The 26,884-nt window shown below is 42.2% G+C and overlaps 1 protein-coding gene across 2 annotated transcripts; it reads left to right on the top strand.

Moving 5' to 3' along the window:
- Window positions 1–11,184: 11,184 nt before the first annotated feature.
- LOC130144217 (T-cell receptor-associated transmembrane adapter 1) lies at window positions 11,185–24,563 on the top strand. 2 transcript variants are annotated; one of them, XM_056327568.1, is made up of 6 exons: window positions 11,185–11,419; window positions 17,606–17,646; window positions 19,871–19,907; window positions 21,176–21,237; window positions 22,533–22,588; window positions 23,819–24,563. In XM_056327568.1, exons 1-6 carry the CDS (start codon window positions 11,316–11,318, stop codon window positions 24,080–24,082), a joined length of 564 nt encoding a protein of 187 aa, XP_056183543.1. In that variant the 5' UTR covers window positions 11,185–11,315; the 3' UTR covers window positions 24,083–24,563. The 2 variants fall into 2 exon arrangements, with proteins under 2 accessions (XP_056183543.1, XP_056183545.1); XM_056327570.1 differs by having other exon boundaries at window positions 11,265–11,419; window positions 17,606–17,710.
- Window positions 24,564–26,884: the final 2,321 nt, after the last annotated feature.

Below are 26,884 nucleotides of genomic sequence, written 5' to 3'. Positions count from 1 at the left end.
CCTCGCTCTGCGTTTTCACAGTTTCTTTCTGAGCTAGAAACATTCCCCTTGAGAAAGCACAGAAAACTGCGTGGAGATAAATACAGCATTGGCACTCGGTGCACTCTGCTTCTCCATTTGTCATTCTAATGAAGCAACACAAACCCCGGTGCTTTCCTGCCAACAGAAGCCATGTATCTGGTAGCTCAGAAAATCCCTTTCTGTACCTTAAACACCTGCCTCAGAAATGCCACCCTGCTGTGGGAAACTGAATTATGTATCTCAACCTGACGCTTGCTATACATATATATTGGTTTGTTTTCATGCCACAGTGTTCTCTCCCAAGATAAGACACCTTTGAACAGGGATAGAAGGAGGAAATGGGAACAAAGGAGGATGGGACAATTCCCTGGCACTGGGAAAAGGCTCTAGCTCCTGCTGATGGCATGGGACTGGTTCTGTGCCTACAGGCAGAAAGATGAGAACAGAACTGAGCTGGCCTGAAAGGAAGGAGCTTGAAAAGCTCTCCAAATTAACATGGGTGTCTGCTGGGAGGATCTGAAGTTCTGACTGCTCAGCTTATCATCATAAGAAAGTCTTTGCACAGGGCAGATGAATGTATTGATCACTGTAAAATCCTCTAATTAAACTGGAGTTTGGGTTAAGATAGCTGAAATGTCCTCATGCTTGCCAGAAACCACATACATTGGACGTAAAGCGGCACAGTTATTGAACTCACTCCAGGATAACAAACATCTTCACCTCTGAGCCACAGCAAGGCAGCTGCCAATTAACCGGCAGCCTCAGCGTGCTGGCGAGGGGAGGGGTATGGCTCAGCTGCAGTGATGCTTGCTGTAGCACGGTAACATGGGCTCTCCGTGACCGCTGAAGAAGCTAGTTTGCTCTAAGAAGTGCTGATGGCATAGGCGACATCTCATTACTTGGCCAGTGCTTTCTAAGTTGTAAAGATTTGCATGCCTTCCCCTCTGGCTCCTAGTAGACTTCAGTGGCATTGGATGTGAAAAAATATAGTGAGAAACCTAAAACTCTGCTGCAGACAGGAGTTGCATAGATAACAGGAACCATCAACATGCAAAGAGCCTCACTGTCTGCGAGAGAAGGTCGGGAGCTCGGCCACTCGGCACTGCAAGAAGGGACAGTTAGTACAGGTGTAGATGAGCTCAACGAGAATGTAAATAAGGAGCCTTCTGACAGCGATGTGCTAACTGCTAAAAGAAAACAAACTACTGAAGTGGTAAGACTCAAGGACACTAGGGTAAAGTAACTGTGGTAGTGTGGCTAGATCCAGTCCTAGTCTCAGACTTGGTCAATAGGTTTGAGTCTAAAGGATTATGTGTACAGCCACTCATCAGAGTTATTGTTTGCCCATCAAGTCTAAGGGCTTCCAGGGAGAGTCAACATTTGCCCACCAGAGCCCAGTCTAAGGGCTGCCACTGAAACGGTTTTTCAAAGTTGATAAAAACAGATGATTTATTAAGGTGATAGACATAACAAATTTAGAATCGTCATTGACAAGTGCACTTACTGCAACAATGGAGCTCGAGTAAAGCAGCATCCTGGCCCGGGGAGGAGGGATGTTGACCCGTCGGTGGTTGGAGTTCTCCTCCTCAAACCAGGAATCTAAATGCCACATTTATGCTCACTGCAAGGCAGGACTGAGAGGTCAGTGGGGTGCAATGGTTCAGCACGGAGGGGTTCAGTGCGGAGCCTTTCCACCTTTTGCTGAAGCAACGTGGGGCTGTGAAGCCTGCCCCTCACCCCAGGTGGGCAGCATGCAGTTGGGTTGAGCATTAGATACATTATCCACTTTGTGAGACCTCAAGTCAAACCCCAGAAGCTACTTACAGTCAAATATTGCCATCACGGACCAGTGGCATTTGTTATCACTGCTGCTGGTGTTTCACTGTTAAGGAAATAAAGGAGAGGATGAGGGGAGCACACCACCACACTCCCCTCTTTGCTTCTCCAAACTTAACATTTAACCGTCTAAATCATCAATGCGACATCTTTAAAAACACTGGCGTCAAAGTGTGAGGTACAGGTAGTATTTCCTAGTTACTCTGTCAAGCTCTCTACAACCACAGGGAGATACTACTGAGTTGATACATGAGTGATGTTATAAAACACAAGCCTGCTAGGTAGGATAGAAACTGCCTCACTCCAGAAATTTTAGAAGTACTAGTATAATGCCCTTCCTAAAAACCTGCACACATTCAGCTTTACTCCAGATTTCTCCTCTGATAGATTAGACATGAATGAGTGCTCTCAAAAAGTCATTTGAGGTCTGAACTTGCAGAGGAAATTCAGAGCCAAGATTTTGCATACGTACCATCGATTTGATTGCAGAAAGAGAGAAAAAGTTACTCCAGTGTATGGAGGAACCTTCTGCTCAGGAGAAGCCAGCCTGCATCCCTCATTTGATGGCATCCTTCCATCGTGGCTTTAAACAACCTGGCAGAGCTGCTGCTGGGTAAGAGGTGTGTTCTGTATCAGAACTGACGGCAGTTCAATGTTGGGTGTCTGATCACGCTGTGTATGATGCACGGCATTTATTGATTTCACTTTATAAAGTGTTTTGATATGTTTCAAGGATAGACAATCCTGTAAGAAGTCTTTTATACCAAGCTTTAAAAAGCTTTTCAGTACCGATTCATTCCTGTATAGCTTGTCCCTGGATTTCAGCATTGCCTAAGCTGAATGGATGGGCACTTTGAAAATCAGAATTCCACGGCATGATAGCAGAGGAAAAAAATTAGTGTCAAATCACAGCATCAGTGTATGAATCATGCACCCAATTATACATGTTTAACCAGTGGAATAGATACCTTTGTGAGCTACAAATGGCCTCAAGAGTTTTTTTTCTCTCAATTAAAAAAAAGCTGTCAACAGTTTCTTTAAAAGAACCTCCTTAGCCTCTAGCTATGGAGAAAGAAACTCTGGGTTTTGCACGTCAACAGTACACATTTGTTCCAACAGTGTTACCAGTGCAAACTTTTGATGTGTACTGGAAGTTAATAACGGTTAAAGGAAAAGCAGTCTTGTATAAATAGGGAGAAAATCCCAGCTTTGCACTCCACAGTTTTGTTACTGCTACCAAGTTGTAGCACAGCTCCTGGAAAACCGGTGCAAGGCACATCAGAACCTGCCACCTCTGTGTGATTAAAAATGAGCCTCTGTGAACTGTCCCACAACATACAGTCGTGATGTTTATGTTTCAAATGCAGAATAAAAGCATTCAGTAGGAGAAAGCTACAAACCAAAACGGTCAGTCTTTACCACACCTTTTTTCTCCTCAAGTAGCTGCAATACCCAGGTCATGACTGTTCAGCTAAAATGGAGAATTGGTCCCAAGAACAACGGAAAATAATTCACGCAACAGAAAATGATTCACACTCTTCTCTCCATTTTAGCATGGTGCTCCAACTCCCGAAATAAAGTTTCCCTTCAAGTAAAGGGTAGAGCAAGGTATAAAACCGATGCTTTACCCAGGATGCTTGGCTTACAGCGAAGATGACCAATTTTAAGCATGCATTTAGTCATGTGCTGAGAAGAAAATAAAGCTCAGTGTGTACAGGTCAAACAGTAATACTAAATACCATTCCCTTGCTTGCCTCACTTCATTTTCAAGCTTCAGGGGTGTTCTGGTACTTACTTTTTTTTTTTTTCTCCACTGAGGTGTGGGTACAGCATATAATCCACCTCCCTATACCTCTATACCCACCTATGCTGCTTAATTCTATGCCACCTCTCTCTTTGGGAGGTGTAGGTGGGGTTGGAAAATGGTTTGCTCTACCTGCCTCCTCCGCTTGAAGGGAATGCTATCAAGTCCCTGAACTCCATTTAGAAAAGCCTTCCTTTCCAGCAGCTACAAAGTGTGGCCTAAAGAGGATTCTACAAGCCACACACAGTTTTAGCACACTTTCTGCTAAACCAACCGGTCTTAAAGGCAGAAATGCCGTCTGTTTCTGCAGTGCTCACACAGAGGGGCAGCACTGCTGGCTGCTTTGGAGTCCTTCAACTCCCATCCCAGCCACCACGTCCTGGGTCCCCCCGGTGACACCTGACACAGAGAGCTGAGCCCATATGCACCTGTACGTCAGTGGTGATGTAGAGGGATGTACGGTCTTTAATGTGTCAGTTAAATCAGCATCTGAACAGAAATTTCTAAATAGCAACCAAATCACACAACTGCTGTTAAATACTAAGTAATTTTGCTCTTTAGATTATAAAAGGAGAAAAGCCACTCATGCAAAGATTTCTGCATCCCTGGATGGTGCTACAAATAACGCCCTGACTCAGCAATATAGCAAGTATTCGTCAGTACCACTAACAGCGCGTAGAGTAACTCTTTCTTAAGCATCAACTATGGAAGCGGGAGCTGCATACACACACACAAGTTGACAAAAAATTACTCTTAAGTAGCATATCTTTATAAAAGAAAAACCACCTTTCTTAAGTAGTCAGACTCGAAATAAGTTACTAAGCACAGGACATGCACAGAAAGACTGTAATAGTCTGGGTTAGAAAGCAAGCAAAAATAAAAACTGTGGGATCATTCTGCCCGTTTATAAACTTGAAGTGGCACCAACAGAGCTCGCTTAAAGCTGATCAGCTTTCGGCCACGCCGGACTTCCGAGGGAACAGCAGCTTGGTAGCCGGGAAGCTTAGTGAAACGTGTCCTGACACCCCCGTTGGGAAAACGGCCTCCCATGGGGGGCACAGCAGCTGTGAGGGACGGGGTAAGGCTGCCCACGGCCCCTCCCCGCGTCCCTGAGTGCATTTCCCAGCTACCACATGGAGACAGAAGCTCAGTCCCTGTCCTGCCTCCTCCACGCAGAAACTTTAATCCAGGACTCTCATCCTCAAGGAAAACACCTTAAACATGTATAGCACTTACTTCGGTCTCTGAGAAACGCCAAAGTGCGCACGGCTGTACAGAACGCTCAGTCTCGTCTCACCTGACACTGCTTTGTGGGACAAGAGAGCCGCTTGCCATGCACCTGCAGCTCTCACTTTCTGCAAACACTAACAAGTCGCCGACAGTTTATACGGGGAGCAAACCAGCGCCCGAACGCCCTGCTGAACACGAAGCAGTAAGAAAACCATGTTTTAACAGCCCTAAAAGTGGCAAGACGAGCACTTTTATCTGCTTACCAGATACTTCTTTAAATAGAGATGCAACCACAACACTGTTAAGCTGAAAGGTTCGCTAGCCGAGTGATGCAGTTCAGTTTCGCTACCCCCGTGCATCATTGACTGCTTTCCAAGGGCTCGCTTCACAGCCATTATTTCAAATCTTCATCTTAACCTACATGCACACTAATTAGGCCTAAGTAGTCACTCCACTGCACTGCAAAGACACCTTATTGGTAAATATATGCAATCACAGATTAAGTTGAAGCAGGCTCATGCATTCCTTTATTTCTTTGTCACTGTTTCTGACTTTGGAGACATGTGCACAAACACCTCCCTTGACTCCCAGGTCTGTGGTTCTCCTGATGCCCTCTGGCAACTGTGTCACATTAGGGGAACAGTGTTCCTCTGGGATAAAACACAGGGAAGACTTTAGAGGAGAAAACCACATAGTTCAAATGCTTTTTACGTGCGTTATCATGGCAAAGGGTGGTGGGAGCAGACACGCACACCGCAGAGTGACTTCTAGCAAGAACCCGCAACAAGACAGCCAAGCCTAGGTCTCCAGCAGCCTGTAGACAACTCAGAACTTCCCCTGTGTCCAGAACAGGGATAGACCAAAGCCCAGTTAAGACCCAACATGAACCACACTGTGATAACACAGGCTTTGAGAAGTGGTGGAAAAGGGTTTGGTTCAGATGCAGCGACAGCAGCCCGAGTTCGGACAACTACCTGTGATGCCAGCCACTCACTAGCGCACAGGTGGTGTTTTGCTCAAAGCAAGGGTGAGTCTCATTCCAAATTGTATCTGGGAGCACTTCACTCAAAGCAGAGCAAGTTTAACGTGTTGCAGGAGAGGGGACAAGGTTTTGACATTCTCTTAGCCAAGCACTTAAACCAGAAGCAATGGGCGAGAAAGTCCTGCGGAGGCAAAGCTGATGAAGGGACACATGGCAGAGCTGGAATTGGCTTCATCGCTTCAGCGACAAGCACAGCGGAGGAGTCGGGTTTGTTAGCTCAGCCTTAGCGCCGTAGGAAGGGACTTGAGATCATCTGGGGAGACTCCCCACGGGGCTCCAGGCCACCGGCACACGAGCTTGGGTTTTCCACAATAGCTTCAGCCGAGCCACATAGAAATGCTCACGGTAGTACCAAGCAACTTCTAAAAGCACAAGCTCGGTGTTTTAGGGACACCACCTTGCTCACAAATGCTTCTTGTGCTTTGGTCAAGTCAACAGAGCTGCGGGTTTGCTGCCAAGCTCAGAGGGGGGCCACTGGCTTCACTAGGGTGGCTCACGTAAGGAATAGTTGTGGGATCAGGTCTTTGGCTGCCCAGGGTGAAATATTTGCCCCCACTCTTCATAAAAGTGTGTCAAGGGGGAACGACAAAAATCCTAAACCTACGTAAATGGATTACAGCGGCTTTAATCGCCGATGCATTCTCTGCATGGCTTGGGAGAGGTATCACTAGAGGTTACATTTCTCTCAGGACACAGCGGCTGTCTGAACAGAAAATAAAATCCACTGAAGTCAATGGGATGGCCACGCTTTACCTCTGCAGGCTTTGGATGGAGCGGCATCTGCTCTGTTTTCTCTCTGCCAGTCACGCAGAGACAGCTCGGCTTTCTCACAGCACACAACGCTCCACCCAAAGCTGCACAAGCACGCAGTGTTAGCTTTGAATGGAAATTTTGACAGTGCAGAATTGCCAAGATAAGAAGTTTTCTCTTTACAATCCTTTACAATAAGGTTTTGTAGCGTTCGGAAAAAAACCCCTGTGGTTTCCCCACAGGAAACCCATGCAACTGTCTATAATAGGAGCCATAATTTCAGGGCTGTTAATGAGAGAGCATTGTGCTTAACACTGGTGTAAGTAAAACAGTGAAATTCAGGACTTTGTCTACAATGTACACTGATGGGCTTTTTAATTTTACCAAGCACAGAATTCCCTGTAGGAGTCAGAAGAGCTCTCTGCAGCATTTGAGGCTGCCTTGAAAGGCATCACTCGTCCTGGCGGTTGCTCCACGCCAAGCTCCCTTCTGCAGCATTGCTGCTCCTTTCTGCTCACCACGCTGGGAGCGCCAGGTCTGCACCTGCAACCCAAGCAAAGAGCCATGTGCTAAGCTTGAAAGAACAGTTCTGCTTCTGCGATATGTTCACGAGATTAGAACCAGAGCAAGGCTCCACTTCAGCACAAGCTCCTCTCAAAGCATTTCTGCTGTAGCTACTTTCCCCAGCAAACCCTAGAAGATTTGTTATTAAAAATACATTCTCACTTCAAACAGAAATGTCACATTTTGCAGGAATACCTGCACTTTTCAAGACTTTTACTACAGTCTCTCATCTTTTGCAAGGGGGTTTCTACTAAGCCACTTCGCACTGACAATGAAAATGAAAATTATTTTTCAAAGAAAGGGTTCAATTTCAGTATCGATGAGAAAGTAGACATTTGAGGCCCAATTCTGTTGTCAGCTGTGCAGTTTATTTTACCTGCAGGAAGCTAGAATAAACATGCATTCTGCAGTCTTAGAGAAGAACAACTTGCTGGCAACATACATACATTGCAAAACCACACTGAACCAAATCACTTCATAAGTAATTAAGAGATGCAGATCTATCGAGTCAAATGCATTGGAGCCTCGTGCCAGCTGCCTGTTCAATTTGCATTTTGCCATATTTCATTTTAATTTTCTAAGAAACAGTTAAGGCAGTCCCCCAAAATCTTCTTTAAGCAGCATAGCACAAACTTTCTTCTTTGAAGTCAAAAAGGAAGGATTCAAGAAGGCTTTTCAATTTCTTGGGGTTGAGGAAAGGGAAGGTACAAACTCTGAAATGACATTCAGGTCAATAAGCCTGAAAATTCTTTTCCGTTGAGGTTTCCAGTCATGTAGAGCAAATTCCAGGCTTGGAGGAGATTGCTGGGAACTGCTAAGGTATTGTGCCTTCTTAAGAAACCACAGTAAAATGTTCCATCCTGCCACAGTTCATCCAGAACCAGAAAAGCACTTAAAAAAATATAAAAATTCTAGTAATGGTCTTGCTCCTGGAAACCTGCTGACCTCCTCTGTTGAGGTCTCAGCAATATTATAATCTTTCCTTGGTCAGCCCCTGCCTTAGCTCCATGCTCCACGGCAACATCTGCTATCTCATCACAGAAATTAGATATAGCTATCTAACATGTTTGGCTGCTGCCAGATATCTCCTTCCTCAAAAAATCAGTGTAAACCTTCCAATTTCATATCTACCACTTAACTTACCACATAAACTTAAAAGTTGAAGGAACTCCATGGTAAGTGTGAGTTACCATCTCCTAGAGCATAAGCACTTAACACAGGCACCTGAAGGTTTTCTAACTAGTATCTTCTGTAGATAGCACCATATACTTTCAAGATACGCCCCTCTGCCCGCAATGTACTTCCCCCTCCCCCTACACTAATAGCAAGCTTAGGAAGATTCAGCTAAAGCCAAAGAAAAAAAATTCAAGATCCCCCTTCCCTTCTCCCTTTCTAAGTATGGCCTCCCTTCCCAACGTAGAGTTGTCTTTCATGCCTACTTTAGAATGCTTCTGCTTGTCTTTCCCTAGAACAACAAACAAACTACTACTTGATAAGCTCTTTTTTTACTTTGTCAAGTGATCTCTCAGTCAGCTTCACCTGATCATCCAAGTCTTCTGCCAAACAGCACTGTTTATTTGTCTCCATTTGAGTATTGACTTACTCCTTACACATCTGCGTACAACAACATTTAACACTATTCCATTTACATTCTCCAAGAACTTAAATAGCAAGACCTATTCCCAGCCAAGTCAGATGTCCACTTGATCTAGCTTCTTATCCCGGAGACACCAGCAGCACGTTTACCAAGGATCACATAAGGAGCTAAGCAGTCAGAGACACTTTCCCAGAATATGCACCCAGCAGTTTACAGCTTGGGGACTTTCAAAAGAAGAGGAAATGTCTTTGTACACGATGGATGTAGACGGAATAGCATTACTTCATGTCCTATCTTTCTAAATTAGGAATGATTTGTCCTTGTCTTTATTATCACAAATAACAGCACTTTAAGACGACTACCAGCTCACTAAGTTTTTTAATGTAGCACCACTATAAAGGACAAGAAAGAAAAGTAAGGAGTCTTGTATTGATGATGGATTTTACAGCCTGCAGCGAACAATTTCTTCCTATCTAACAGAGCTTTCCCTCTCTTGCAGGCTGCCCAGAACAGCACACCCAGCTCATGCCCAACCCAACAGCCTGCGTTCCTGCAGCCAGGCAAAGCGGGTACGCTACACCAATTTGCGCTTGGAGAGCCGATTTACTAACACACCGCCAGGAGTACGAACCCTGCTGCACTCCCAGCGCTCGCCCTTCCGCTGTGCCCCTCGCTACCCGCCAAAGCAGTTCATTCCTTGCTCCGGCTGGTAAGCATTTCGTTCTGAGCGCTCTGCAGATCGCAGATTTGCTCCTCGTGCTCTTAGCTGAGGAACTAAGCAAGTGCCTCAATTTTTACAATGCGTCTCCCCCACTCTCTTCAGCTTCTCTCTCAGTTCAGGACCCTTGGTTTTCTTCACAAGAAGCCTCCTCTTGAGATGCACGTTCTCATCAGATGGCCCCGGGGCTCTTCTGTTCACTTGATCCTACAACACGCAATGATGGGATTTAGCCATTCCAACTGCTCGAGTCCTTCCCCTTCCCTAAGCTTGTGACAAACCCTTTACTTTCAAACACACGAACTGCAGTCTCTACTTCACAAACCTGGATCTCTTCCCCACTTAAAGCCACAGTCTAGACTCCAGATCATGGAGTGCATCGCTTACTGAAAGGAGCTCTAGTTCTATATCGTGGTTTTCAGTGAAATGTGATGGACTCACGTCTTTTGATTTAACAATGAGAAATGTTGATTCTACCCATATGAGTGAGGTGTCTAAATTCAATTGCTGGCAAGTGGCAAAGCTAAGTCCACTTTCAAATAACCTTGTTTTCCATTGAATTTTTCATCATGATAACTGCAACCTCTAAAACAATATAAAGTGTAAGAATTCCCACCATTTTCAGCATTTTTCTATTAACCTCTCCTCATCAAACTCACTTCATTATGGTCATGTTCTGAGTAGTTAAGCCTATATCACCTTTCGACTCAAATGGAAAGCTCTATTATATTACCCAGGACTAACCTGCTCCTTCATGTTCCAATAAGATGCTAATCCAGTAAATTATTTCTTCAGCATTAATCTAAGGCAGTTAATAGAAACATAATATTCCAGAGTAATAACATCCCAAATAAACATACATATGTACATATTACAAAAAAGATGAACGTAGTCATGTGATTTGCTTTTTCTCTTAAGAAACACTTCCCACTTCTAGGTTATGCATAATTGGCAATAAAACCATTTACTCTGACCCTCCCCGCCCCACCCCCCCCCCGCCCCCGCCCCAGCAAAACCTCAGAATTTAAAAGTTTCTTTGACAGTGCTCGATGTGAGCTTCCTCTGGAAGAAGCTGCTCCGATTCTGAGAATAAAATGGCTTCTCTACCCAAACGCAGGCATGTTTCATTCGATTTTAAAGACAAATACACACAGCTGATCTATCCTTTTTCCACAACTGTTCCAAGTTGTTGGCCCAGGTTCACGGACTTCAAAAAATGGAGGAAGCATATTATGATCCTAACTTGCCCTTCCACAGCCGGCAGTGGTGCATCACGCCTCTGAATCCTGTTTCAGCTAAACTGGAGGTTCTCTCAGCCACGGACTTTCAGACTTGGTTTCAAAACCCCAAGAGACAGAATCAAATAGCACTCCTAGGTAAAATAGTCCTGTAATCTAGTTAAAGAAGTATTTAAATACTTCTGCTGATTCAACATAACATCAGAAACAGGAAGACTTAAAGCATGAGCATTACTCATCTGTAATATATGAATATTACAAAAGCAGGTTTTTATCACACAGAATGGAACTAATAGTCCTGTACATGCTCTTCTGCGGCAAGACAGGTGGATAATAAATGCAAGCGCACATAAATATTTCACTCCTCTCTCAGAGGTAAACACTGAAGGAGACCGTCAGTTTGCCAGCGAGGCTGTAAAAGCCTGAACCACATTTCCTGTTTGTAAGGAAGCAGGTGAAAAAAAAGAAAGAGACTGGAGACCTTTAAGATTGACAGCAACTCAAGAGATAGTTTCATGCTGCCAGGCCCAAAGCAAAAGAGCATCCAAGGTTTGCCAACGTCACTTGATTTCCCGCTGGATAAAGGGGCTGGGAGTATTCCTAGAAACAGCAAAACCAGGTAAGCCTTATTTTTTCGGTATTACCAACTTGTAAACAAAGGAGCAGTAAAAACACACTGTGGTAATTACCACTCTTCCAAGAAGGTTGCTCAGGGTTCTGAAGTCAAATTATTAATAATAATCATGATGATGAGTTATCATCAACAGCTTAAACCTTCATTAAGGTTTGTTAATGAAGACTAAGCATTGGCATTAGTTTTGTGCTTAAAATATTTACTGTGCTGAGGACTTATTTTACAATATGCTGCTTCCTTTCTGAAGTATGAAGTTGATATCTTACAAAGCAATTAGTTGTGCACTAATTAATTGCAGTTTAAGGAAACCTTTCCAGAGAATTAATCCTGTCTTAAAAACTCACACAGGTGGAAGCATCTTTAATGATAATTTAACATTCATCAGTCTCTTAATGGGTTTCTTTTTCTAAGGGTCATTAGTACAGAACTTTATTTATCTCATCATTTAATTGGAGAGGAGGGGGAAAAAGAAGCACTAATTTTATCTCATCCTTGACAAATTTGCAGACAGAAACAACAGGAGGCAAACCATTTTGTGCTCCAGATCATCATCTTAAATCTGGTAGCGACCAAAGTAATTAATCTGCTTCTGTAGAATGAGGAGTTGATACCGTAGATGGTGTGTCCAGCCAGACGGGTATCTGTATTCCCCATCTCAGGTCCCTTTTCAGTAGGAAAAACTGGCAGAAGTATGATATTTGATATTTGTCTGCTATTCTTTGTGATGGATTTTCTAAACAAAACACATTAGAACAAGAAGGAACAAAACTCAGTTCTTCTGCTACCTATTCTTACGCTGTTGGAAGGATAAGCACCTACTATTAGCTCTAAATTGTTAAATCTGGCCCCTTTCCCCAAAGGTAAGTACATGATTACATCCACTCCTTTGGGTTGCAATAACGTGGAACTGCAGAAATTCATCCAGGAACGATTAGAATGTTTGGGGGGGTGTCTTTCGTTTGGTTGGTTATTTTTTTGTTTCCCACTTCTGCCCCCCCCCCCCCCCCCCCATTACAGTGTAATGAACCCTGCAAAGAGAAAGCCTAAGAACAAGTGACCCAAAGTCTATTTATTCTCGTGTCTTGTCTCCCTTGGTGGAGAAATTTATCAATAGATTTAAAAAGGAGAAAAAGCACAATTAACTACGTCTTTAGAACAATTAACTATGTCTTGTTTGCCCGTATTTTGTTGTATGGATATAGTGCCTTAGTTTACAGCGGTGTAAAATATACTAAGAGGAGGCAAGTAACACCATCCTTAAAGAAAAGTAAAACCATCATCCAGATGGAGTAAACTACTTGGATGCAACTCCAAGTTTGACCCTGTTTCCAAACAGAAATGAAACAGCAGCAGAATAGGAACGTATCATTAATGCTAGAGATATTCCGGTATTGGATATTCAAAAAGCTGTTGTCTTTATAATGATTAAATATAATACTTCCCCCACTCACACAACCCAACTTCTAACAATAAAATGAGAATTTTTGTCCTTCTCATGAAACCCTTGACTATACCATGAACACTTTTCTTTCACAGAGGAGCACACTACTTTAAGAACAGCTTCAATATGATTTCTTATGAACAAACCACTATCACTCTTAGGTTTTCCAACACAGAAAGCCCTGGTGGAATTTGTGCTTTTCCTATTAGAATCATAGTGCACTATTCTCAGGGGCCAAATTTTTCCTGAGGACTTTTTTAATAAAGATATAATGATTTATTTTTTTTAAAAAAAAAATCAGTTTGACAGCAATTGAGTGAAAATGTCCCTGAACACAGTGCTACAGGATTGGAATAGTGATATAATATGTAAAAAATTATAACCTGTTTTTGCTACATTTGACAGAAGATTACTTGAATGAGAATTAAAAATAGAAAATAGAATAAAAGACACTATTTTAGAGCAGACTATAACTAGTCTAACAGACTTCTCTTTCTGTTTATTTCACACTCCGTCCACAGTCACCTAATGATTTTTTTTGGCTTTAGCACAGGCAGTTAACTGTCACAGTTTGCATCTGCTATTATACATATAGGGACAGCAGTATAGTTACCTGAGGAGGCAAATTGCTCTTCACGCAGGCATTCGGCTTTCCTTCTACTGCTGCTGCTGTCAAAGTAGTAAACATTTAAATAATGCAGTTGTAAATGTAAATAGCTAGCCTATCGGCAACAACTGTAAGGGCAGCATGAGAACACCTGGGAAAGAGCTGGGAGTTGTATATCTGTAAAGCTATGATATAAAATCAAAATCTGTCATATTTTGTACTTGGAAAGGCAGATTAACTTGGAAGTGAGGTTAGAAAAGCACAGAGCACTCCGAGTGGCACTACGGTATTTCTGATCAAGGCCATTACTATGGTTTCATGCAGTAAATGAAAAATGCTTTTGTGTCTGAAATACAATTGGTGTTGTCTGATGAACAAATAGCTCGTATTGCAAAGAGAAAAAAGATTAAAAAATAAGATACAGAAGTCACATATTTGTTTGTATACATTCTACTGAAATACAAGCAGATGTTTAAGTCAGAGTTGTGGAAAATAAATTTTAAAATAAACTAAGTAGTGTTCAGCTAGGAACAATTTAAAAGTTGTTTTCTCAATCTCCCCACACCCATGCAATTTTCTAAATCACGTTTAAGAAAGAACTATAGTCTGTGGGATTTAAAACATAGGTAAATCTTATTAGAAATCCAAATTTCATGCCTTGCGTTTTGCTAAAGTATTTTTTAAGTCCTAGGGAAGTGGGATTGCTCAAATATTGTAGAAGTTACACTTGAAACTGGAAAGCGAAACGACTTTTTCCCAACCTTTACTATTTTCCAGAGAATAATTCCGATTTAAATGAGAAGCTGAAACACAAAAAGGCTACTTGCCATCAAAAATTTGATTTCCTCCTCCACTTCAGTTAAGGGCTGAAAATAATCAAATCAAAACTAAGAATTCTCCTTCTGCTCTGGAAACACCAGGGAAAAAATAGGATTTGTGAATCAGAAAGCTAAATTACAGCATTCAGTACAATCAGAACTGTACCTTAAATATCTACTTGCTTTTTTTATTCTAATGAATCTCAGGGCTGTAGCGTTTATCACAGTTACACATGCTGCCCCTCTGTTAGGCTGCAATACTGCTTTTGCTCCCTGGAGAACAAACAAAAAAATGAGTTATAGGAAAAGAAATATGAAATTAATGTAATTTGGGCCAGTCCTGTTTAATACCCTTATCGATCTGCATAAGGGGACCGAGCGCACCCTCAGCAGGTCTGCAGCTGGCACCAGGCTGGGGGGAGTGCTGACGTGCTGGGGGCAGGAGGCTCTGCGGGGGGTCTGGGCAGGCTGGGCGGATGGACCAAGGCCAGTTGTGTGAGGTTCAACATGGCCAAGTGCCGGGTCCTGCCCGTGGGTCACAGCAGCCCCACAGCGCTGCGGGCTGGGGGCAGAGCGGCTCAAAGCTGCCCCATGGAAAGGGCCCGGGGGTGCTGGTCAGCAGCCGGCTGGACATGAGCCCCCAGTGTGCCCAGGTGGCCCAGGAGGCCAACAGCACCCTGGCTCGGATCCGAAACGGTGTGGCCAGCAGGGCCAGGGCAGTGCCCGTGCCCCTGTGCTCGGCGCTGGCGGGGCCGCACCTCGAGCCCTGGGTTCAGTTTCGGGCCCCTCAGGCCCAGAGGGACGTAGGGGGGCTGGAGCGTGTCCAGAGCCGGGCAGGGGGCTGGGGAAGGGGCTGGGGCACACGGCTGGGGGTGCTCAGCATGGGGAGGAGGGGGCTCGGGGGGGACCTGATCGCTCCCTACAGCCGCCTGACAGCGGGTGGTAGCGAGGGGGTGTAGGAGGTGTAGACATCTCCCAGGTAAGTAGTGGCAGGGCAAGAAGAAACAGCCTCAAGCTGCGCCGGGCAGGGGTTTACATTGGATATTAGGAAAAATTTCTTCCCTGAATGGGTGGTGAAGCTTTGGCACTGGCTGCCCAGGGAGGTGATGGCATCGCCACCCCTGGACATGCTCAAAAAACACATGGATGTGGTGCTCAGGGACATAGTTTAGTGGCAGATTTGGCAGTCCTCTGTTAGGAGCGGGACTTGATGATCTCAAAAGTCTTTTCCAACCTAAATGACTCTATGATTCTATCAGAAAAATGGGAAACAATCACTTCAGAAAAGACAAAAAGGACAAGAGAAGGAAGGAAGGATGACTCTTACTATTTAGGCACTGCATTGAGACTTAAAAGTTCCTGCCTTTGACATTGACTTCTTGTAGTTTTGGACAGGTTGCACAGAATGAAAATATTGAGTGACTATTTCTAAGAGTAAACAGGTTCCAAACTCTGGTGGTTCTTGATGTGGCCTGATAATACCTTCTCAATGTAGGATCTCCCTTTCTCTTAACTCCTTCTCTGAAAAATTGGAATAATGTATTGCTGCTTCACGCGGGTGCCGTCTCTCAGGAATGTCTGTATCCCATGGCAAAAAAAAAAAGTGCCTCTCAACATGAAAAGCAGCATTGCAGTCATGGAGAACCTGTAAACACCTCTGGGAGAACTCAAGTAGGAGAAAAGAAAGGAATGGAAATTGGACATTTAGTTCAAACAAAAGGTTAACTGGCCACTGGAAGGACCATGTGCAAAAACCAGTCACAAGTCTGCCAATGTCACAGCTTATTGCTGTGTTTCGTTCCTTTTAAAAGAGAGTTCTGATCAGCAAGAAAACCTGATCACGGAAGCCCATGTGATTTGTGACGTTTTACTACCAAGGACTAGCTTATCTTGTTTCATCACCACCAAAACATCTGTGGCTTGGAATAAAACAAAACTAAACAAGCTTTTACAGCACCAGCATAATTCGAGGACCAAACCTGTAAGGGGCAGTTCCCAAGGTGAGCTGGATCTGGTCGGCCAAGGAACAAAGCCTGTCTGTGTGCTCAGAGGAGCGCAAGCAGCACCCCCACCCCCCTGGCCGGCAACGTGGGAACGCGTGTTCCTCAACTCCTTCACCTCACCTTTCCTTTAAGAAGCAAATGAAGTGTCAGCTTCCTGAAGGGATCCACCTACATCAAAACCAAAAAAGCAAATCAAGGACCTGCTCAAACCTCACTCAGTATCATCCAGCCTCCCCTTGCCTGCTCTGCTCAACTAGACTTTTTGGTGTGTTTTTTTGGGACCGGGCTTTATTTGACGCCCCAAATCTACAAGAACCTGAGACATGCCTCTGGAGAAAGTGAGAAATCTAGTTTCAAGCTCCTTTCACTCAGGTATCTGGCTCAGTGTTTCCTCATGGGAAGGTTTCGCAGGCCATCTGCAGCCATGCTGATCACTCTGGCCATTAGACCATCACAAATAAGCTATTTTCTTCAGCATGCTTTGTGATGGAAAACTTGTATGAGCTAGGCTAATGAAAGAATTAATTAAACAACAAAATACATTTGGTGCGGGGGGGGTGTCTCTAACAGGACTCGAAGGAGAGGCCAGTTCAGTGCAAGAGGACACTCTGTTCAGTTACGCTGACCCACCTTTTACCAGGTGACTTTTCAGGAGCATTTCAGGTTTTTCTCCGCAGCACTTCTGAGGGGTTCACCGGTTCCCAGCTACTGCTCATCCTTTGTCACTATGTCCTCTGCTTTCTCAGACAGCAAGGATATGAGTACCAGTAAGTGGTTTCAATGGGATACGCAAGAAAACACATAACTAACGTTTGAAATTTTTTGCAGAGATTGTTAAAACCTGGTGGTCTTTGCGATTATTCAGAGATGTTTCCAGTGCAGTAAGTTGCTTTGACCTAATCTCCAGAACTACATTCATGAACTCTAGAATTTAGGCCAAAATTTACTGCAAATAGTAAGTTAAAGACAACTACAAAAATAATTTCAAAGCTATTCACTACGATGACTTTTTTCCTTAGCAATTTCTGATTTTTGCCGCATCTTACAGGCAAACCAGCTGTCCAACCTTTGGCTGAATTCCTACTCAACAGTAGTTCTGCTAACAGTCTATTGATGTTGCTTTCTTGTTATTTAACATCTGGTTTTGATATTAATTATTTTGTTTGTACAGAAACGGCTGTCACAGAGTAAACAACAAAATAACAGCTTCAATTACAGAAAGCAAAAATCAACCAACCACAAAGAATACAGTAAACCTGTCAAGACAACACAAACTATAAAATTGATGTATTTCTGTTACAGAAATGGACTGCCACGTTTCTGTCTGGGGAGTTCTTGCCTGTGTGAGTTTGGCTTTGGTTGTTTCATTGATACTGAACATTTCACACTATATGAAAAAGAAGCAAGGTAAGTAATGGTGTCTGTCGGTGAGGAACGGAGCTTGAGTGTTTGAAGTGTCCGTAGAAGAAGACATCATTGCTGGCAGATTTCAAACCAACAAAAAAACCCAAACAAAAAACAAAAAACTTTTGGCAAGAATGATTCCTAGCAGAGAGGATGTAACTTTGAAAAATTTTGAGGAGTCAAGTATTACAGAATGATTGCTAACTGCCCAGTCAGCTGCTAAAAACAGCTACCCAAATCCATTCTCTGAAGACAAAGCAATAGAACTAGGTGAAAAGTTTGGTTCTGCTTAAAATTTTATTTTTGAAGTATATTTTTAACATCTGTAATTTCCTTTTTTTTAAGTGTGCTTCAGATAACTTATTTTAAGTAGCTGCACTGATACAAAATAAATGTCAGAAAGTTTTCTGCTCCCCAAATTCCTGAACATGTATTTGAATTTCAGATTTCACACGTATTTTATGCTTAATTGGATTAGTTTGAAAAAGAAGTTCTAATTCATTTTCCTCATGGGATCCTAATGTAGCTCTTAAACCAAGGTGTCACTCACAATAAGGAACTAATTTGTTTAATTTATGTTAGAGGGATGACTGCAGCCATACTCTGGCTTTGGTTAAAATCAACTATGACTTCTTAAACAGAATTGATTATGCTGGTGCAACCTCTCTTATGCAAACAATTTTACAGTTATTAAGCTGTACAATCCTCACCGTTCCCATTCAGGAAAAACTGCCTTTACACAGGGCAAACTGCCCCGGCGCTGTACGCGCATGGGTGGGCAGGCAAACACCGGTGGGTTCAACCACATTAAACACACACACACACATCACCTGCAGCAATCGAAGGCTGTGCTTATAGACTGAGCTCACCCAGCACGAGGATTAGATTTTTACAGGATAATGAAGCGCTGCCGGAGTGTTGTGGAATGGGTGTGTGCGCTTTTTGGCTTATTTTGTCTTTTAGTGCCACTAAGCAGATATTTCTATGATGAAAAATGACAGTCATTTACAAAACTAACCTTGAGTAAGTTTCGGTCAGATCGGCTGATGTTGCATTGCTCGTGGAATTGGAGCCCACCGTGGCAAATTCTGAGGTCCTGGACCAGAGGGCAGAAATAACCCAGGCATTCTTGAGTTACTAGTCAAGCTCTAGCAATAAATCTCTTTGTAGCCATTGCCTCTCCGCTTCTGGTCGATTCATTGATGTGGGCCACAGGATATCTCTCTTTTAGAGATACAAGCAACAGAACTAGTAAAACAAATAAAGCCTTCACCTTTGTGTGGGGTCTGGCCGAGCCCCCCGCAGCCCTGGCGGTGCGGTGCTCGCGCTGGCAGCAGGGAAGGTGCCAGCAGCACGGCAGGGCGCTGGCTGCGGCTGGGCAGCGCTCGCACGGCAAGGGCTGTCTCCAGCCTTCCCCCATCACCAGTGGGCTGGGGGGCAAGGTCTCGGGAGGGGGCACAGCCAGGACAGCTGGCCCAGACTGACTGACAGCACATTCCAAACCATATGATGCCTGCTCAGATATAAAGGCTGAGGGAGAGGAGGAGGAAGGGGGGCATTCGTTATTTACATTTGTCTTCTGGAGCAACCACTACACGTGCTGAAGCCCTGGCTGAACATCTGCTGATGGGAAGTAGGGAATACATCTTTTGTTTTCCTTCGCTTCCGCACACATGACTTTTGCTATTGCTTATTAAACTGCCTTTATTTTGATCCACAAGTTTTTTCCATCATATTTTCTTCCCTCAGTTCTGCTGAGGAGGGGAGTGACAGAGTGGCTAGGTAGGCACCTCCAGCCAAGGTCAACCCACCACAACCTTGTAATATAAAGACCACTCACCTCCCTCGACAGAGAAGACGATGAGGTAGAAGCAGGAGGAGGAGGAAATAAGGAATTAATTGCATGGGTTACAATTTTGGGGGTCTTGCAAACTAACATAGACTTCGCAGCCACAGCACAGGGTCATAACACAAACATTTCTTGTAGTCATCAGAAGTAGTTGAGAAAAGCAGGGGGACAACTAAAGGTCCTGAGACCCAAGAGCTTTCAGTTTAGCTCTCTACAGTGAAATCGAAAGCATGTCAGTTGGGACAATTATGTGAAGTGTTCTAAAATAGAATGTTTCATTTTCTCTTCTTTTTTGTTTTAAACAAATTTTCCAGCTAAAATGTATAAAGACTATGAAGACAACAGTCCAAGGTAAGTTGGATAAAAAAGGTTTCTTTCCGGCAGGGGTGAAATAAGCAATAAATAATGACAGATGGCTTTGGAGGGACAGCATAGAGGAAAATCCAATATTCTACACAGCCTGCCTGGAAATGTCGAAGAGCAGGATGGTCGTGGAAAAAAATTGTCCAAAGAAAACAGGGGGGAAAAAAAAATCATGGGGGAGAGATGTACTCCAATCATTTTATCAGCAATGAAATAACTGCATGCTAATATGATAATTTGGTGTACTGAAGGAAGTACAAGATATCGAGCAAACCCACTATTTACTATCACTCAAACTCAGTAAATCTATAATAAAAGAAGTCTCAGAAAACAATGATAAATCATAGCCTGATACTTAATACTTGTGAAAAAATAATTTATGTGTATTTACATTTCACACACTTTTACACATGACTTTCAAGAGCAATACAGCGGCTGCTTACAGCTGCTGCTTACCTTGTGATCTGTTACAAGTTCATTTCTCTTAGAGTCTCATCTCTACCGAAATATAGAAGGACTTTGAAAAAAACCTACAAAGGCATTCACTGTTCTGCAAAACCAATGAATTACAAATTTGCTTGAAGTTGGAAGTCTCTGTTTGTCTATTACTGCCTGTTCAGTTGAAGAATACCCCTGAAGTAGTGGTGTTTGCATTACTTTGTTCCCCTGATGAGGCACAGTACAGGGATGCAACAGGAATAAGGTTACACAGTGCTTCCCACTAACAATTCCCATTTTACCAACATGGTTCAAAACAGTTTTAAACGTTTAAAACACCAGGCAATGAAACACAGCATCCCATTAAAATCCAAAGCTGAAGTTTGCTTTGGTCTTCTCTGGTGTTGATGTAAGTATTTCAGTTGAATCAAGTGGACTTTTTAAGAACATTGCCCAAAAGACCCATGTAGTGCTTCAGTTTATACTGCAAAGTGGTCTCAGAGGACACGAACTGGATTCCTTTCAGTGATCATTAACATTTCTAGAAGTGAATCAAAAAGTAGCTTAGTAGTCTTGAGATTAGCTTTATACTTAACTAAGTCACAGGGAATAAGAGTTCAATTCTTGGCTAGATAACAAATCTCTCTTCAGAACACAGGCATTACCATTTCTTCCCCACTCAATATTTTTGGTCTCTTTTTTTAGATCACATACAATCTGCTATTGCTATACGTGTGTTAAATGTTTCAAGTAGAACAGTGGCATCCTAAATAAAACATATTCTGTGAATTAAAAGTATTTTTGTATTCCCCTTCTAGCTGTGATGACTATTACACGGAAGATGACCCAGTTTATGGCAATCTTAATCAAGATATTTTAGGTAAGCTTCACTTTAAGAAAACATGTCTGTTCAGAAACTATAATAAATGTAGGTTAAAAGCCGACGACCGACCAACACTTTCTGTGTTTCTCAAACAGCAAACTTGAGAATCTATCCATTTTCAATTGCTGTATTAATACCTACTTGGGATAGAACTGCAAACCATCATACAGCACTACCATTTGTAAGACCATGTCTCATACTGAATTTGGTATTTTTACCAAATGTCCAAATGGTCCCGTTCAGCCAAATACCTCAAAACCAAGAGCTTTTCTATATGTAAAGCTCCACCAGTTGAAATAACAACTTGATCCACGCATGCTAAAGCAATCTGAGACACCTATTACTCACTGCCCAAAGTCAATGCTGCCACAAGAGCTGGCAGAAACAAACACAGACCAGTTCTCGGCTGTGGCTGTCCACAGCTCACCAGCAACGTTGACGAACAGGCTGAAACAAGCCCAGTGGCTGAATGGTGGGCAGACATGGCTTTTCTCTGCTTTACCGGGCTGAACTTAATAATCCTTGGCAGAGAGATACCACATTAAAGGCAGGAACAGCATATAACTGCAGTTAGAGCTAGATATGCTGAGGGTATGGCTCTCAAAGCCCTTATGGTGTTCAAACAGTATTTAAGTAACATGAACACAACTTTTTTGCTAGCCTTATTTGGGGTTAAGCGAAAATAAAGTACTTGAGCTACAGGGAAAAAAACCCAACCCCAACCCCACCCCCAACTCTTTCACACAGGGTTTGCATAAGTTTATCTCAGCTAACATTCAAATGCATTGACACCACAAAAGTCTGAAAACCGTAAGGAAGTAATTTATTTTTTTTACTGATGGCTAAAATGACATACAGCATGAGAAAATAACTTGCACCAAATTTACAGAAAACTGAAAGTCGAGCCAGGAATAGAATTTAATCACCAGCTGCTGCAACTCACAGGCTTTTTCTCAGCCCAAGAAACAATTGCCTATGCTGGAAAATGCATCGGTACGTGGTTACCCCCTAACTGAAAGATGTCCTCCTAGCAGTCTAAAAGGATGGCCACTTAGTGCATAAAGAGAAGCTTCCCATCCATATGAACAGAAAATTATTTTCATTTTCACATTATGTGTCTGAAGTTTTTAGCTATGTGCCTGTCCATAAATAGAGGGAGAGATCTGCATGTAATTTCAAAACGGGCAAACTGGGGGGAGTTAGTTCTGTAACAGGATCCGTTGACTTGATCTTCTAAGACTCAGTAGCATGTCTTAATAACTAAAACACTTTTCTACTTTGACAAATTATAGAGGAATGTTACGAGCAGATGAAGTCCCAGCCTCAGAGGCCTGTTAACCAGCTACAGGTATCTTTACTTTTAATTCTGGATTTCTGAATTAGGGTAACGTAGCCTGTCTCAGAGGTCTTGTGTTGTTCCCATGACAATATATAACAAAAATCTTCACACTGCTCATCACAAAAATTACCATGCGTTAGTGTCTCAGTTCATCAGGGAATTTAAGCACAGACTTGACCCTTCATTCAATCTGGGTCATTAACGAGGGAGCAGGAGAATAATAGACAGCTCATTTCTACCCGTATGGCATGATAAAGCTCAGTCACAGGCATGCAGATCAGGCTGCATTAAGTCTGCATCTACCGCCATGGCTTATGTAAAGAATTAATTTTATTTATTTTGGAAATCAACCAAGTGAAAACACAAGCTGCACCACATGATAGTCATGAGTTTGATTGGCTCGCTCCTGCCCAGCACAAAATCTATTTGCCTTAACAAATGAAAAAGACTGTTTTTCTACAGACTTGTGGGGGTTTTTTGAGATACCTGGATGCCTAAAAGCATGCAAGCTTCAACTGAAATTTGTGATTGAAGCATTCCTAGCATCAATTTCCTGAGTTATTTTCCACGTATTTCATAAGCACCTATTTCCAGCCCCCCTCTCAGGACACTTCCAGAGGGTAGAAATACCTTTTTTTAAAAAAATTTAGACATTTGTTTTCATTAACTCCATGGAAACAGAACATTCTATGAAAATTCCCATGTCAAAAGTGCTTCACAATTTGGTTTGAAAACCAGAGAGAAGCAAGGGGAAGACACACAAAACATACGTTTTGCACTGGAAATGAGATCATATATACAGACAAGAATTACCCACCTTTGGTTTTCTGCATAGCCAGCCTGTGAAAAAAATGTTGTTGCTAGTAACTGGATTCTAATTAATAAATAAATAAATAAATAATTGGAAAGAAACGGAGATTACGTCTTGCATCCCAAAGAACTTGAACTGATTATGTAGGTTGCCCTCATTCCCAGAGAATCTTTCCAATAACACTCAATTTTTTCCTTACTGTCACTATCCCAGGAACATGAGTCATTTATTATTAAATTATGTTGGTCTCTTTTCTGTGCTGCCACAGCTTAATCATTTGTGCTTTTAATGAATTCATTTACAGCTAGTTTGGGTAAGCTTCAACCACCATTATGATTACAGTGTAGACATACTCCAAAAGTCTTAAGACACAATTTTAAGGCAAGCATAACTACTGAATGTTAAATACAAAATGAATTTCCTTCCAGGTGGAGTCTGCCACTCAGATGTGTTATGCATCACTTGATCACAGTGTCAAGGGAAAACACAGAAAACCAAGAAGGAGCAAAGACCCTGCATTACAGGAGGATGAAGAAAAATCATCTAATCCCACCATGACGGCTCCCAAAGTTAGCATTTACCTCAATAGTGAGCAGCTGGCGGCTGAAAACACGGGAAACGTAGAAGCCATTCATGATGATCCCATCAGATTAATGGGTTTGATTCATACTACAAAAGGACAGAACATTTGAAGCAGCTTCACAAACATGTAATCAGAAAGTGAGATCTGCTTGTTCACTCTGGAGGAACCGTGAATGATTAGAGATAGGATCCTGGCAAACTGACACATAAAACAGTGGTATAAAATGGACAAGTGCTCCAAAATGCCTTCCAAGCACGTTTATGGACTAGGCAAGAAGTAAGTATAGATCCAGACTGCCACTCTGAAGGATCTGCCCTTCTGAAGACAATTAGGAAGGGAACTGCACAAGCAGGTGTCTCAGCATTCACACGGTATTGATTCCAGTAAAAAGTAATCCTTTGTTTAAACAACCATCAACTTTCAAACAGTCCCAAAAGACCCACTCACTCTGTTGTCTGTAGAGCTCTAGCAGAGTCTTAACTATTCTTCTCTACAGGTTTTAACAACACTTCTGGAAGGAAGTCATGTTTCATACTTGCATGCTTAATGATTTAGTTGTTTTCCCAATTAAAAACTGATCTGCTGTTCAACATTGAGTACTTCCTCATTGTGACTGGTCTATGATAATAACACGATATATCTAAAGCTAATTGGAGAATAATTTAACAGCTTGTTTAAAGTTATAATTATACATCTCGCAAGATTTAACAATATCCTTATATAACTGTAGTTTCCTTCTGTGAGCAATAGCAGAACACATCTCAAATCTCAACTCCTCTAATGTAATGTATCCAGCTATATTCAAGAGTCCACAAAGATTCTAGCAAATGATCTGTAACAGTAAAACTCCTAGGGAGGATTTTTTCCTTCTAATATTCTACGTGACGTTTAAATTCCTATTGGGTTTTACATTGCTGTTGTTACCAAGCATTTTACAAAAGCAGAAAGCGCTTTTGATTTCCCCAAATAATTCACATACTGTGAGCACATTCATCTTAAGACTTTAAACTCATCAGATGGTAAGCTTTTACAGAGTGGGGATTTATTTTTATATTTTGGGAGTCATTAAGTGGTAGTAGCAGGAAACAGTAAGGCACGTTGGTGTAACATGCCTTACCTGTAGGTGTCGGATAGTTCCACCTTCTCAAAAAAAAAAGGATGTTAATGCCTTTAAAACCCACACAGTGCACAGCATCAAGGAGCCTGAAACTCCCAAGCACATAGAGAACCCTGTAAGTGTTTCAGGTCCTGAAGGAGACAGCCCTGAAAACAGTTATAGGAAACAAAACAAATGAAAAGCCCATAGCACAGAGAGCCAACACCTCTTCTAAAAGCTGAAGTGGATGGTCACGCCCAGAAATGGGACAAATTTATGAAGAAAAAAAAAGCCCAATGTAAAAGAAACAGTTGACAGCCTGGTTCACAGTTAATTTAGCTTACAGTTAATGAGCCTCTGTAACATGCCTTCACTTCTACGCTGGATCAAAAGAAAGGGGCCAACCCGTGCAGCCAAAGCTGCCCAGCGTCGCTGCCTGTCCCCTGCTAGCACTTGTCTTTGTGTGCAGAAATCAACTCAATCATTTCTGTTACACCCCAGAAACAAGGCAGACTTGGAATTACAGTGACTGTGTTATCTCAGTCTTAGACCAGCTACCACTGGATAAGTAAAAATACTGTTGAAGAAGCGATAAAAACCACTTTAATGGAGAACCGTATGCAATGACAACCCTGACTAAGATCCTAAGGGGAGGAAAGCAGGGAGGCAAAGCCAAAGCCAAAGCTCCAAAGCTAAACACCAAGATACCAGTGCACGAAGTACTAACTTCATTTGTTTAGACTGGAAGGAATTCTATTTTGTTCCATAGCAGGAACAAAGTACGTTGATATCTATTTTATTTCTTATAAATGTTGCTTAGACTCAACACATCAAAAATGTTTGAATAGCATTAATATGTAAAATATTTAAATAAAATACGACAATTTAACTGGCACCAGCAGATGCACTACTCAGCCCTCTGAAACGATTAAGAGAAAAATTATTTAAAACAGCCTCCCAAGCAAGTAAATACAGGCCCAAGGGTCTATTTATTTCTATTTTCCAACACACACTGGAAACAGCTGATGCTGTATTTTCATTTAATGTAATTTACACATAACTTGTACAAAAGTTGCTATTTCCCAATCTTCTCACAGCATTTGCACTCTTGATTATACATTTTCTCTAAAAATTCCAGTCAAAGAACTTCTATGAGTTACCTAAATTAAACCCATCACTTCAGTCTGATCATTAATTTAATGGCAATGAAGAAAGTACACCCTTCTCCAATAGAGTGTGCATATAACAGTAAGTCCACTTCATGGGATTTAGGTACATCTGGTTTTCCCTGTATTCTTTAAGTCTTCATTATTTGGTCCAGCTATTTATTTACATCAATTTTCAGCAGCTGCTTCCCCTTGCAGCATAGCTTGCCAAAAAAGCAGGGCACTTTTGTAAATATTCTCCTTCAATATATACTTCCTTTCCACATTTAATCACTGTTTCCATTAAATTATTTACTACTGCTCTCACAGACTCCGCTTCAAGATCACCTTTAATGGCCTTTCAGCTGTTTCCAAGGCACTTCTAATGCTGCCACAGTCCAGATTTAGCTTTATTCCTCCAGCTCTTTACACTCTACTTAAATAAGCAACTGAATGACCTGATTTTTTGAAATTACTTTTTGGGATAGTTTTCAAATGACTACTGAATTCTTACATGAAAGAGCACGTTAAATACTGCTCCATCTTCAAGCCATTAGAGAAAGACTTATATAAACTATGATGTATTAGTTAAATTCTTTATGTATAAAGAAAGTTTCAACTAATTACAACAACATAAGAAAAGGAGATGCTAGGTCTAGGTTTATACTGT

The sequence above is a fragment of the Falco biarmicus genome, chromosome 2 (assembly GCF_023638135.1).
Source record: "Falco biarmicus isolate bFalBia1 chromosome 2, bFalBia1.pri, whole genome shotgun sequence".
NCBI classification, from domain to species: domain Eukaryota; kingdom Metazoa; phylum Chordata; class Aves; order Falconiformes; family Falconidae; genus Falco; species Falco biarmicus.
Note: the sequence above shows the minus strand (reverse complement) of the source record. Positions and strands in the feature narration are given on the sequence as shown.

Bases quoted from the DNA above. Each gene is read 5' to 3' on its own strand.
- LOC130144217 (XM_056327568.1), top strand. From the start codon at position 11,316: ATGCTGCCAGGCCCAAAGCAAAAGAGCATCCAAGGTTTGCCAACGTCA. The intron at 21,238-22,532 runs GTAAGCTTCACT...GACAAATTATAG, and splicing joins TCTTAATCAAGATATTTTAG to AGGAATGTTACGAGCAGATG. The intron at 22,589-23,818 runs GTATCTTTACTT...ATTTCCTTCCAG, and splicing joins GGCCTGTTAACCAGCTACAG to GTGGAGTCTGCCACTCAGAT.